Raw genomic sequence first — 15204 nt, forward strand, 5'->3', positions numbered from 1 at the left:
CATAATTTTTACCACAAGGACAAGTTATAAGATAAATAACTGCCTTAGTGGAGCACGTAATAACACCTTTTATTGGGATCAATTTCCCTGTTTGTGGGTGTTTGAAGGATCTACATTTATAAGTGCCATTGCATTGAGCACAGCCATTACATTTGTAATTTCCATCCAGTAGGGGCGCAAATAGACGTTGTTCAGGAATATCTTGGGGTGGTAAATCAGAGTTTACCAATTGGTCTCTGAGATTTCTGCCCCGCGAGAATACGACCAAGGGAAGGTCCGAAAACACATTACTGAGACTATCATCGGATTTTAGGATGTGCCAATGTTTGTGAACAATTCCCTTAATTTGTTCAGAGCACTTTGAATAGCGGGTAGGTAGAACGCAGGAATGCGTCTTTTTGCGAGACTGACCTTGAAAAAGGTCATGTCTCGTTTTGTTTTGAATTTTCTCAATGGCAATATTAATCTGATCATTCTTGTAGCCCCTCTCCTTGAACTTTCTTTGCGTCTCAGCCATATTTCTGTCGAAATCGGACTGTTTTTTGCAAATTCTTTTGATTCGACAGAATTGGCTGTAGGGCAAACTATTTTTTAAGGGAAGTGGGTGACAACTATCAGCCCTCAACAAACTGTTACGATCAGTAGGTTTCCTGTAAAGATCAGTGTATAGAACATTATCTTCACACAAGATCAGAAGATCAAGAAAACTGATTTGACGTGTATCAGATTGCATAGTAAATCTCAGATGCTCAGAACAAGAGTTAAGAAAAGCATGGAACGCCTGGAGCTGTTTTGCATCACCCCTCCATAGAACAAAAATATCATCAATATACCGTTTCCAAATAATGATGTGAGGCAAGAAAACATTTTTGAGAGGATTGAAAATAGACTGTTTCTCCATGTAACCCACATACAAATTAGCATAGTTAGGAGCCATGGGGGATCCCATAGCAGTCCCTTTAATCTGAATAAAGAAATCATTTAAAAACATGAAATAGTTATGCGTGAGTACTATTTCAGCCAATGTTACAATGCATGCACTGGAAGGTAGTTCATAAGGGTCACGTTGCAGAAGAAAATGTTCCATAGCTTCAATACCGCCCTCGTGTGGAATATTAGTGTATAATGACTCAACATCAAAAGTAACTAACAAGGTATTCTCAGGGAGAGGATCAAGAGATTCAATGATAGAGATCATACTGCTGGTGTCCTTTACAAAGGAGGGGAGCTGTTCTGCGAGTGGTCTAATAAAAAAGTCAACAAAAGTAGATAGAGGGGCCGTTACTGCATCAATGCCCGCTACAATAGGGCGCCCTGGAGGTTGTGTAACATTCTTATGTAATTTCGGCAAAGTATAGAAAGTGGCAATTTTAGAGTGTTGAATAGCCAAAAAAGCATGTTCTTTTTTGGTTATCTGACCAGAACTTGAATACCCATCTAGGACAGACAAGATAATATTCTGAAATTGGGAAGTGGGGTCACTTCTGAGTTTCTTGTAAAAGGTGTTGTCAAGCAGCTGTCTATGACACTCATGTACATAAGCTGTCCTATCCATGAGTACAACCGACCCACCCTTATCAGCGGGACGAATAAGGACTGACGTATCAGATTATAAATCAAGCTTGTTTTTCATTCTTGGGTAAATTATGGAAAGATTTGGATCCCTGTTTATTCTTAAGGAGAAGTCCAACATCTTTTTCCACAAGTCTACAATATGTCTCGATAGAGTGATTGCGATTGGCTGGAGGTATAAAATAACTCTTGCTTCTAAAAGGAGTCGGAGTATGTGCAGGAGAGCAACCTACTGGTTCAATAGAAGTGTCAGAATTAGGGGAGCTAAAGTATTCCCTTAAACGGATGTTTCTAAAAAACTTAAACATGTCTACCTTAACATCAAAATCGTTGCACTGAGTTGTAGGCACAAAATATAACCCTTTATTAAGCAAAGAGACATGGGCAGGGCTCAATATCTTGCTTGATAAATTAAAGACACTCAGTCCCGTGGGTTCTGGGACCGTGTGAACGGTCTCCTCTGCCTCTGATGTTCGTTTCTTCTTACCCCGTCGGGTGCGACATCTCGTCGATGCGCGTGCCTGCGGCCTCCTCCGCCCTTCCGTCCGTCCAGTCTCTTGTTGAATAAAAAACTACCACTGGAAGTCGATGAGGCGCTGGTTGTAGAGCGTTGATCAGACAAGGGTGGATGGAAGTAAGCGGCATCCCTCCTGCGTCTGTCATGGAGAGGGGGAGCAGGACCTCTTTTGTCAGGGTTTCTCCAGAAGTAGACTTTACCATCGGCCTTGTCTTTTTTGTCTTGGTTGAATTTCTTGATTTTAAGTTCCTTTATTTCTGTAGACAACTTGTCCTGGAGCGCTTGGTTAGTTTTCATCAGTTCATTGAATATGCCATCATCATTAACAGCTGTTTGTAGAGCTGTGCGTTTGTCTTTAATCGTGTTATCCATTTCAATAAAATCCTTTTTCAACTGGTCAACAATTGTCATTAAATCAATAGAGCATTTGTTCAGGATGGCACACCAGCACTCACAGTAATCATCTGTGCGCTGTCCCAATGATGGTTATTTTTGCCACCTGAGTCCCCGTGGAATAATGCCTTGACGCACATAATCACTAAGAGTGACTATATGTAGATGCGTTCTCGTCTGGCGCTTAGATAAATGTAACAGTTCTTTCGAGAGGTCAGAATTACCTCCCGGCATGTCAAAAAGAGACTCCGAAATAATGATATTATCACGCTCCCTTTGGCTATATTCAAAGTAATCTTGTATGGGTCTATGACCAGTGTCAGGAAAATAATTATCATTCGGCATCGTTTAAGAGCTTTTTTATCGGTAGGGTGCTGTTTACTGGGTAACAGAAGGATCTAGAAGAAAAAGAAATGCACACCTATTAAGACGAGGCGCTGGCTAGCGGAGTGGAAACTTGAAAATAAAAGAGAGCCACACACTCTTGGAGCTCAGATGCAAACATTTTTAATACCAACGTTTCGACAGCCAAGCTGTCTTCATCAGGGTATAATCACTAACACTGCGGGATGACTCGTTTATATAGTGTCCACTAAGGCAGTTATTTATCTTATAACTTGTCCTTGTGGTAAAAATTATGTAGGTAAAACAAAGCGCAAATTAAAAGTACGTATTTCAGAGCATCGTAGCACCATTAGGTGTAAAAACTTTACTTATCCAGTTGCGGCCCACTTCTTGGATGCAGGCCACTCGATTTCGTCTCTGCGTTATATTGGCATCGAACATGTCACCCTCCCTAGGAGAGGGGGTGACCTTGATAATTTATTGTTAAAACGAGAGGCTGCGTGGATCTTTAATTTAAAGACCCTTGCGCCCTTCGGTCTCAACGTAGACTTTGATCTGAAGCCATTCTTGTGATTATTGTGACTTTGCCATTGTAATTGTGTGTAAACTTGTATAGTCAAATTAATCTATGATCGTATACTATCCATTTGTTTGTATGCTGTTCTTTGTATGACATTTTAATATTTGATTATTAACCAATGATATTAGGCCACTCCTGGCCATGATTACAGACACCTGTGTGTTTTGACACTATATAAACGAGTCATCCCGCAGTGTTAGTGATTATACCCTGATGAAGACAGCTTGGCTGTCGAAACGTTGGTATTAAAAATGTTTGCATCTGAGCTCCAAGAGTGTGCGGCTCTCTTTTATTTTCAGGGATTGAGAACCATACCTGGCCAAAACATAGAAATACAAAAAAAAAAAAACATAGAATGCCCACCCAAATCACACCCTAGAGACATAAAAAGGCTCTCTAAGGTCAGGGCGTGACAGCAGCGTTCTACTGGCAATTTGGATCACTTTTCAGCAACAAACCGGTTCTAATTCTTCAAAGTTTGAGGGGTGCTGTTTTCCTCTTTTGCCATTGGTTATGGATGTATTCTGATCTGGACTCTTAAGTTGGCCACTGCAGAACAGTCCAGTGTATCTTCTTGAACCATTCCGGGTTGTTTATGATGTGTGTTTGTGGATTATTGTCCTGCTGGAACATCCACAACCTTCAACTGACACACAGTTTTTTGGACAGTTGGTTGAATATTGGACTCCAAAACACATTGATGATCTGCTGAGTCTATGATGACTTGCACGGGTTCAAGGCCCCTGTACAAGTGGCAGCAAAGGGACACCACAGCATTATTGAACCTCCCCCCCATGCTTGATTGTAGGGAGGTTGTTATTTTTCTTTGAATGCTTCATTTGATCGTTGATAAAACAGGAAAGACCCCATTGCTGAGGAGACACAAGAAAGCCTGATTTGAACCTCTCAAAAACCCACCTAAACAAACTCTTTGTCAATACAGAATCTCATTCACCTAATAATGTGTATATACTGTTTTCTATGCTATTCTATGGTTCTCACTCACTTAATAATGTTTACATATCTTGCATTACTCATCTCGTATATACTGTATTCTATACTATTCTACTGTATCTTAGTCCGTTCCGCTCTGACATCGCTTGTCCATATGTATATAGTCTTAATTCATTCCTACTTAGATTTGTGTGTATTGGGTATTCGTGTAATTTGTTAGATATTACTTGTTAGATATTACTGCACTGTCAGAGCTAGAAGCACAAGCATTTTGCTACACCCGCAATAACATCTGCTAATCACGTGTATGTGACCAATACAATTTGATTTCATATCAGCAAACCACTCGCCCACACTACGCCATCTACCCGGTACAGTTGAAACAGGGGTTCATTCATGAAGTGCACACTTCTCCAGTGTACCAGTGACCATCGAAGGCGAGCATATGCCCATTGAAAGAGTTTACAACGCCAAACTGCAGTCATGTCAAGACTGGTTTTCTGGACAACAAGTACACTGATTTTTATTACATTTTAACACCTTTACTTAACTAGGCAAGTCAGTCAAGAACAAATTGTTATTTACAATGACAGCCTACCGGGGATCAGTAGGTCGGGTGCCTTGTTCAGGGGCAGAACAACAGATTTTTACCTTGTCAGCCAATTGCACGATCCCTCAACTTGAGACATCTGTGGTGTTGTGTGACAAAACTGCACATTTTAGAGTGCCTTTTATTGTCCCCAGCACTGTGTAATGATCATACTATTTAATCAGCTTCTTGATATTCCACACCGGTCGGGTGGATGGATTTCTTGGTATCCAATTGTTGTTGTAGCTACTATCTTGTCTCATCGCTACAACTCCCGTACGGGCTCGGGAGAGACGAAGATTGAAAGTCGTGCGTCCTCCGATACACAACCCAACCAAGCCCAGAATTTTTTTGCTAATGTATAAAATCTTAAGAACATATCACATTTACATATGTATTCAGACCCTTTACTCAGTACTTTATTGAATCACCTTTGGCAGCGATTACAGCATCAAGTTTTCTTGGATATGACGCCACAAGTTTGGCATACCTCTATTTGGGGAGTTTCTCTCATTCCTCTGTCAGGTTGGATGGGGAGCATTGCTGCACAGCTATTTTCAGGTCTCTCCAAATATGTTCAATCGGTTTCAAGTCCAGGCTCTGGCTGTGCTACTCAAGGACATTCAGATACTTGTCCCAAAGCCACTCCTGCGTTGTCTTGGCTGTGTGTTTAGGGTCGTTGTCCTGTTGGAAGGTGAACCTTCACCCCAGTCTGAGGTCCTGAGCACTCTGGAGCAGGTTTTCATCAAGGATCTCTCTGTACTTTGCTTCATCTTTGCCTCATTCCGAATTCCTGACTAGTTTCCCAGTCCCTGCCGCTGAAAAATCATCCCCACAGCATGATGCTGCCACCACCATGCTTCACCGTAGGTGTATGGTGCCTGGTTTCCTCCAGACGTGACGCTTGGCATTCAGGCCAAAGAGTTCAATCATGGTTTCATCAGACCAGATAATCTTGTTTCTCATGGTCAGAGAGTCTTTAAGCGAGCTGTCATGTGTCTTTTACTGAGGAGTGGCATCCGTCTGGCCACTCTAACGGAAAGGCCTGATTGTTAGAGGGCTGCAGAGATGGTTGTCCTTCTGGAAAGTTCTCCCATCTCCACAGAGGAACTCTAGAGCTCCTGTCAGAGTGACCATCGGGTACTTAGTCACCTACCTGACCAAGGCCCTTCTCCCCCGACCTCATGGCTTGGTTTTTGCTCTGACATGCACGGTCAACGTTTGGACCTTATATAGACAGACGGGTGTGTGCCTTTCCAAATCATGTCCAATCAATTGAATTTACCACAGGTGGACTCCAATCAAGTTGTAGAATCATCTCAAGGATGATCAAATGGAAACAGGATGCACTTCAAGTCTCATAGCAAAGCGTCTGAATACTTATGTAAATTACTACTTTTTTTTCTCCTTTTTTTTAATACATTTACCAAAATGTCTAAAAACCTGTTTTCACTTTGGTATTGTGTGTAGATTGCTGAGGATTTTTTTTTTTTTATTGAATCCATTTTAGAATTAGGCTGTAACATGACAACATTTGGAAAAAGTCCAGATGTATAGAGAGAAGAAGTGATATGTACACTGCATCTGCTGACATCTTGCCAATGTTAGCATTTCACTTCATGTGGAAGTGAACTGACTGAGGAATGAATGAGCAATGCATCTGGCTATCTGTGAACACATTTAAGATTCCACTCAGCTAAATTATATGGAATGTAGCCTGCATGACTGCACCGAATGCATAGATATAAGGGTGTCATATGGCTCACAGATTGTGCAGTCTGTCAATTACTTAGTAAATGCGTCCTACGAGACCCCTCAGTTTTTGCTTGCTGGTATTCTCTATGGACTCATTGGTCCTTTTTTTTTCTCTCCCTCTCATCCCCTCTCTTTCTGTCTCAGACTGCCAGTCGGGCGTGGCTCTCCAGGTGTTGACGACACGTTGTCAGGGGAAACAGAGCTGTTTCGTCCAAGCGTCCACGCAAGAGTTTGGGGACCCCTGCTACTCGGGCACCAGGAAATATCTCAGTGTCATCTACGCATGTGGTGAGTCTCCAGTTGTACCGACACCTGAAGCAGTTTTTTTTACATGACACCTAGTCAGCAGTTCTGTATGCAGACAGTAGAGGGAGGTGTTCTCTCATGTATGTGGACGGGGGGCTGATTGATACAGCTACGTTCTGTACGTTTTTGTCTGTCTCTTAGCTCTGTCATCTGTCTGTCAGTATCTCTCTCGCTCTCTATTTTGTCATTCATGTCTGATGACTCTCTGATGTGTATGGAGTGGTGCTCGTTTATGCTTTCTGTCTCGACGGAAGAGAGAGGGGCTTCCTGTCTGTCTACCTAGCCACCACACCCCCAGGCTAATCCTGAGCTGTCACACTATAACTCATTAACATACACACGCACACACACACACACCCCCAGGCTAATCCTGAGCTGTCACACTATAACTCATGAACAGACGCACACACACACATTCACAAACTAATGGACACATACACACACATAAAGTGCATACATGCGCGCACACACACACACACACACCCAGGCTAATCCTGAGCTGTCACACTATAACTCATTAACACACACACATTCACAAACGAATGGACACACGCACACACACACTCTAATCCTGAGCTGTCACACTGTAATTCATTAACACACACACTCTAATCCTGAGCTGTCACACTGTAATTCATTAACACACACACTCTAATCCTGAGCTGTCACACTGTAATTCATTAACACACACACTCTAATCCTGAGCTGTCACACTGTAATTCATTAACAAACACACACTCTAATCCTGAGCTGTCACACTGTAATTCATTAACAAACACACACTCTAATCCTAAACTGTCACACTGTAATTCATTAACAAACACACACTCTAATCCTGAGCTGTCACACTGTAATTCATTAACACACACACTCTAATCCTGAGATGTCACACTGTAATTCATTAACACACACACTCTAATCCTGAGCTGTCACACTGTAATTCATTAACGCACACACTCTAATCCTGAGATGTCACACTGTAATTCATTAACACACACACTCTAATCCTGAGATGTCACACTGTAATTCATTAACAAACAAAAATCAAATGTTATTTGTCACATACGTCGAATACAACAGGTGTAGACTGCTTACTTTCCCAACAAGGAAATAGTAAAACAATAATAGTAACAAGGCTGTATAGATGGAGTCAGTGTGCAGGGGTATGAGGTAATTATGGGGGTAAAAGTGACTATGCAATCTGGATGGATAATTAACAGACTAGCAGCACTTTATGTGAAGAGTGTGAAAGTGTGTGTAAGTGGGAGTGTGTGTGGGTGGTGTCAATATGCATGTGTGTGTTTGTGAGCATGTGTAGTGTGTGTGCATTAGGTGTGCATTGGAGTGTCCGTGTAGTATGTGTGAGGGTAGGGTCCAGTGAGTGTGCACAGAGCCAGTGCAAGAGTGTGAGTGCAAGAAAACTGAAACAAAACACACACACACACGTTGTCCAGACACCTGCTGATCCAGGGAATCAATCTATCAGTACCAGGGTCTGGAGCCTCTCAGACCGGACATGTCAACAACACACAATTTCTAAGCCCACCTAACCCACACACTTATACACAACCCCTTAATGGTGAACAAACTCTGCCCGAACCCTGTTTGAATGGTCTCCAACAGCTGTCCAGTGCCTATCATAACAGCAACAGTGGAACTCAGATTTGAGACTCTTGTTGGTCTTTTTCATGTTGTTGGAGACATTTAGGCTCAATCTCTGTCTGACCCGCCTTATCTGTATTTGATAACCAGAGTGCCAGAGTGTGCTGTTGGACAGTTTCAGAGATGTGAAGGGTGTGAGGAGGGGGCCACACACACACACACACACACACACACACACACACACACTTCCAGTGATGTGGAAGTGTGAGTGTCAGGAAGGGGCTAGGTAGGGGGAATCGGGGGCCAAGGAAACTAAAGGGTGTAGGGCAAGGGGAGAGGGGAGACGTTTGGCATGAGGAAATCATTCTAGCTTTAGTAGACATGAAGTCACCAGGAGCTTGAAGCTTTAGGTTGTGGTAATTTTGAAGTATTCTCTTTCACGGCTGGTAATATGTATGATGTATGAGTGTGTGTGTGTGTGTGTGTGTGTGGGGGGGGGGGGGGGGGGGGGGGAATTGTGTTTTTGCATACGTGTGTGGGGGGGGGATTGTGTTTTTGCATATGTATGTGTGTGTGTGGGGGGGATTGTGTTTTTGCATACGTATGTGTGTGTGGGGGGGATTGTGTTTTTGCATACGTATGTGTGTGTGGGGGGGATTGTGTTTTTGCATACGTATGTGTGTGTGGGGGGGGTTGTGTTTTTGCATACGTATGTGTGTGTGGGGGGGATTGTGTTTTTGCATACGTATGTGTGTGTGGGGGGGATTGTGTTTTTGCATACGTATGTGTGTGTGGGGTGGATTGTGTTTTTGCATACGTATGTGTGTGTGGGGGGGATTGTGTTTTTGCATACGTATGTGTGTGTGGGGGGGATTGTGTTTTTGCATACGTATGTGTGTGTGGGGGGGATTGTGTTTTTGCATACGTATGTGTGTGTGGGGGGGATTGTGTTTTTGCATACGTATGTGTGTGTCACGAAGGCAACAGAGAACAGAGCCCCAGGACCAGCTTGATTAAGGGACTCTTCTCCACGTTCATCTCTCTGTCGTTGATGGCTTTGTTATGGAAGGTTTGGGAATCCCTTCCTTTTAGGTGGATTTATGACATGTGTATTCATTCTAATATGTACTTCTATGGTTTGATACTGTGAAGTTGATCTTGTAGTGGTGCATTTTCCTCTGTGCATTCTAGCATCCACAGGTGGTAGTTTAGCACCACTCTGCACGCTAGTTTGTCCATTCCGTCTTGCGCTTCCAGCCCTATCAATGATTTGTGAAGCATCTACAGTGCCTTCGGAAAGCATTCAGACCCCTTGACTTTTTTCACATTTTATTACGTTACAGCCTTATCCTAAAATGGATTCAATTTTTTAAAAATCCTCAGCAATCTACAAACAATCTACACACAATACCCCATAATGACAAAGCAAAAAAATATTTTTAGAAATGTTTTGAAATATCTTATTTACATAAGTATTCAGACCCTTTGCTGTGAGACTTGAAATTGATCTCAGCCGCATCCTGTTTCCATTGATCATCGTTGAGATGTTTCTACAACTTGATTGGAGTCTACCTGTGGTACATTCAACTGCTTGGACATGACTTGGAAAGGCACACACCTGTCTATATAAGGTCCCACAGTTGAACGTGCATGTCAGAGCAAATACCAAGCCATGAGGTCGAGGAATTGTCTGTAGAGCTCAGAGACAGGACTGTGTCGAGGCACAGATCTGGGGAAGGGTACCAAAACATTTCTGCAGCATTGAAGGTCTTTCTAGAGCTGGACGCCCAGCCAAACTGAGCAATCAGGGGGGAAGGGCCTTGGTCAGGGAGGTTACCAAGATGGTCACTCTGACAGAGCTCCAGAGTTCCTCTGTGGAGATGAGAGAACCTTCCAGATGGACAACCATCTCTGCAGCACTCCACCAGTCAGGCCTTTATGGTAGAGTGGCCAGACAGAAGCCACTCCTCAGTGAAATGCACATGACCGCTTGGACTTTGCCAAAAGACACCTAGGGTAAAGAGAGAGGGAAAGGTCATGAGCAGATGAGCTCCAACATTGTTCAGCATGTTTTTAAAAAAAATACATCAATTTAGAGTGAGTCAAACTTAGATTTTTTTGGCAGGGACATACAGTATACAGGATGCTACCCTAAACAACATAACCTTCGCACCAAATCAAAACTCCAAACCTACAAACTGATTTTGGATGGAATTACCTGGAATGCTTCCTAAACCCAAGGATTGTTATTCCCAAACTATACAGCAAATGCTCTGACAAACAAACAATAACCTGAAAACAACATCCAACCTGGAACTGAGTGAGTCATGCTTAATCTGAAGCTATTTTTTTTATTTTCAAAAGCCATGAAGAAAAACACATTACAATGATATATTTGACTTTATAAGGACTGAACGCTAAGGCTACCAAGCTAGATAGGACAAAGCGATACAACTTCAAAAGTGGACAAAAGTGAAATAAACAAAAACTAACAGTAAACATTACACATACAGAAGTTTCACCCAGTAGATATGGAAGTTTATCCAAATTGTGTTAATTCTTTGTTGATCTGTGTAATCTGAGGGAAATATGTATCTCTAATATGGTCATACGTTGGACAGGAGGTTAGGAAGTGCAGCTCAGTTTCCACCTCATTTTGTGGGCAGTGTGCACATAGCCTGTCTTCTCTTGAGAGCCATATCTGCCTACGGTGGCCTTTCTCAATAGCAAGGCTATGCTCACTGAGTCTGTACTATCAAGTTGTCTCCCCCTGTCTGGTACAGGTACCCCCACCACACTCCCCACCTCCCTCTCTCCCAAGAATTTGCTCACCTCCAGCACACAGACACTGTTGGGGTGATAGACTCTGATCTTACAATGGCTAGCTCCAAGTCGTTATATATTTTAAAATGTTGTTGTGTATTTTGCAATTTGCCTCATCACTCCGGCATGCTTTGTTGACTACAAACTTTCTTTACCCAACCGTGGGACAGACTGTTTGTTCTCACACTCGGGACTCTGACTTTCTATTGGTTACACAGACTTTTGGCCTCCCATCCCATTCCAACCACCTCTCGCCAGCTTTGAATTCATGTTATCTGTTGAAATTGCTGTACAATATGATCTTGTTGCCATCTGATGCACATTAAAATGTCATAAATCAACACTGCAGAGCTCTCCCTGTCCTCTGCCGTGCCTTGACTGTATTACTGCTGATGATATCTGGAAATGTGCATGTACACCCTGGCACATCTACTGTTGCTAGCCCCAATTATGACTTGTGCTCTGATATCTGCTTCACTGATTTCTGTTCTCATAAAAACCTGGGTTTTCTACACGTTAACATTAGAAGCTTATTACCTAAAATAGATCAATTGAAAGTGTGGGTTCACAGCTCCAATCCAGATGTGTTGGTCACTGAGATGTGGTTAAGGAAGAGTGTTTGAATACTGATGTTGACCTTTCGGGCTGCAACCTTTTCCAGCAAGACAGATCTTCCAAAAGGTGGGGGAGTGGCAATCTTTACCAAGGATCACCTTCAGTGATCGGTTGTCTCCACCAAGTCTGTCCTGAAACAATTTGATTGGCAGGTTTTAAGCATTAAACTTTCAAATAGCTCTTTGTTGACTCTGTCTCTGTGTTATCATCCTCCATCAGCATCGGCACCTGCCTTAAGCTCTCTCCTGGCCCCTTACACGAAGTCTGAATTTGTCCTGCTATGTAACCTAAACTGGGACATGCTCAAACCACCTGACCAAGTCCTAAAGCAATGGGACTCCCTAAATCTTTCTCAGATTATTACCAATCCCACAAGGTATGACTCCAAACACCCAGAAAAGGCTACTCTCCTTGATGTTATCCTCACAAATAATCCTGATATGTATCAGTCTGGTGTTTTCTGTAATGACCTTAGTAATCACTACAGCCTGTGTTCATAATGGCTGCTCAGTGAAACGACCTGTCCTGATTTGTCATAGACACTTGCTAAAAAACTAATGACCAAACCTTCCTTCATGACCTGGCCTCTGTAAAATGGTATAGAATCAGCTTGATCCCCCTCTGTTGAAAACGCTTGTACCTCTGTTTTTAGATTTTCAGTGGTATTGTTAATAAGCACACCCCCATAAAGCAAATGAGAATTAAAAACAGGTTCAGCCCCTGGTTCGACTGTGATCTTGCAGAGTTACGCCCTCTCAAGAATTGCATTTGACGAAAGGTTCGGCACACACATACTGAGGCTGACTGGCTTTCGTTCAGGCAAATTATAAATAAGTGCACTCAGGCTATCCGGAATGCCTAAGTTAGTTACTTTACGGAGCAGTTCTCTCTCTGTGGGTCTAACCCCAAGAAGTTATGGAAAACGGTTAAAGACCTGGAGAATAAACCCTCCTCCTCACAGCTGCCCATGTCCCTTAAGTCAGGATTCCTATTTGACTCAGCCATGCCTCCCTGCTCTTCTAACATTTCCTCATCTCCCAACCCTTCTAATGCGACTATCCCCGATGCTTCTCCCTCCTTTCCTCTGCCCAGCTACAAAGTTGCTCCCTGTAGGCAATCACTGAGTCTGAGGTGCTAAAGGAGTTCCTGAAACTTGACACCAAAAACCATCTGGGTCAGATGGTTTAGACCCTTTCTTCTTTAAGGTTGCTGCCCCTATCAACGCCAAGCCTATCTCTGACCTTTTTAACCTCTCCCCTCTCTGGGGAGGTTCCCTTTGCTTGGAAGGCAGCCACGGTTCATCCTTTATTTAAAGGGGGAGATGACCCTGACCCACTGACCCTAACTGTTATAGGCCTATTTCTATTTTGCCCTGTTTATTAAAAGTGATGGAAAAACTTGTCAATAATCTGCTGACTGGCTTTCCTGATGTCTATAGTATTCTCTCTGGTATGCAATATGGTTTCCGCTCAGGTTATGGATGTGCCACTGCAACCTTAAAGGTCCTCAATGATGTCACCATTGCCCTTGATTCTAAGCAATCTTGTGCTGCTATTTTTATTGACTTGGCCAAAGCTTTTGATATGGTAGACCATTCCATTCTTGTGGGCTGGGAATATTGGTGCCTCTGAGGGGTCTTTGGCCTGGTTTACTAACTACCTCTGTCAAAGAGTGCAGTGTATAAAGTCTGAAAATCTGTTGTCTCAGCCACTGCCTGTCATCAAGGGAGTACCCCAAGGCTCAATCCTAGGCCCCTTCTCAATTTACATCAACAACATAGCTCAGGCAGTAGGAAGCTCTCTCGTCTATTTATATGTAGATGATAGTCTTATACTCAGCTGGCCCCTCCCCGGATTTTGTGCTAAACGCTCTACAACAAAGCTTTCTTTCTGTCCAACAAGTTTCTCTGCCCTTAACCTTGTTCTGAACAACTCCAAAACAATGGTCATGTGGTTTGGTAAGAAGAATGCCCCTCTCCCCACAGGTGTGATTACTACCTCTGAGGGTTTAGAGCTTGAGGTAGTCACCCCATACAAGTACTTGGGAGTATGGACCTTCCTTCTGTCAGCACATATCAAAGCTTCAGGCTAAAGTTAAATCTAGACTTGGTATCGTAATCGCTCCCCTTTCACCCCAGCTGCCAAACTAACCCTGATTCAGATGACCATCCTACCCATGCTAGATTACGGAGACGCAATTTATAGATCGGCAGGCAAGGGTGCTCTCGAGCGGCTAGATGTTCTTTACCATTCGGCCATCAGATTTGCCACCAATGCTCCTCATAGGACACATCACTGCACTCTATACTCTTATGTAAACTGGTCATCTCTGTATACCTGTCGCAAGACCCACTGGTTGATGCTTATTCATAAAAGCCTCTTAGTCCTCACTCCCCCCTATCTGAGACATCTACTGCAGCCCTCATCCTCCACATACAACACCCATTCTGCCAGTCACATTCTGTAAATGGACCCCAAAGCACACAGATCTTTGGGTTGCTCCTCTTTTCAGTTCGCTGCAGCTAGCGACGAGAACAAGCTGCAAAAAACACTCAACCTGGACAGTGGTATCTCCATCTCTTCATTCAAAGACTCAATCATGGACAATCTTACTGACAGTTGTGACTGCTTTGCGTGATGTATTATTGTCTCTACCTTCTTGCCCTTTGTGCTGTTATAATGTCCAATAATGTTTGTACCATGTTTTGTGCTGCTACCATGTTGTGCTGCTACCATGTTGTTGTCATGCTGTGTTGCTACCATGCTGTGTTGTCATGTGTTGCTGCCTTGCTATGTTGTTTTCTTTAGGTCTCTGTTTATGTAGTGTTGTCTCCTGTCGTGACGTGTGTTTTGCCCGATATTTATATATTTTAATCCCAGCCCCCGTCCCCGCAGGAAGCCTTTTGCCTTTTGGTATGCCATCATTGTAAATAAGAATTTGTTCTTAACTAAATTGCCTAGTTAAATTAAATAAATAAATAAAATCTAAAGACTCTCAGACCCTTCTCTGGTCTGATGAAACCAAGATTGAACTCTTTGGCCTGAATGCCAAGAGTCACGTCTGGAATAAACCTGGCACCATCCCCACGGTGAAGCATGGTGGTGGCAGCATCACTCTGTGGGGATGTTTTTCAGCGGTACGTACTGGGAGACT

The 15204-nt window shown here is 43.0% G+C and overlaps 1 protein-coding gene across 1 annotated transcript in view; it reads left to right on the forward strand.

Annotated features, from left to right (window-relative positions):
• LOC110521998 (protein eva-1 homolog A) overlaps positions 1–15204 on the forward strand; it is a 160330-nt gene that overhangs the window by 59352 nt on the left and 85774 nt on the right. Inside the window, exon 5 of the mRNA XM_021600038.2 lies at positions 6850–6993. Coding sequence (XP_021455713.2) covers positions 6850–6993 — 144 coding nt within the window. The remainder of the gene's footprint in view (positions 1–6849; positions 6994–15204) is intronic.

The sequence above is a fragment of the Oncorhynchus mykiss genome, chromosome 4, assembly GCF_013265735.2.
Source record: "Oncorhynchus mykiss isolate Arlee chromosome 4, USDA_OmykA_1.1, whole genome shotgun sequence".
NCBI classification, from domain to species: domain Eukaryota; kingdom Metazoa; phylum Chordata; class Actinopteri; order Salmoniformes; family Salmonidae; genus Oncorhynchus; species Oncorhynchus mykiss.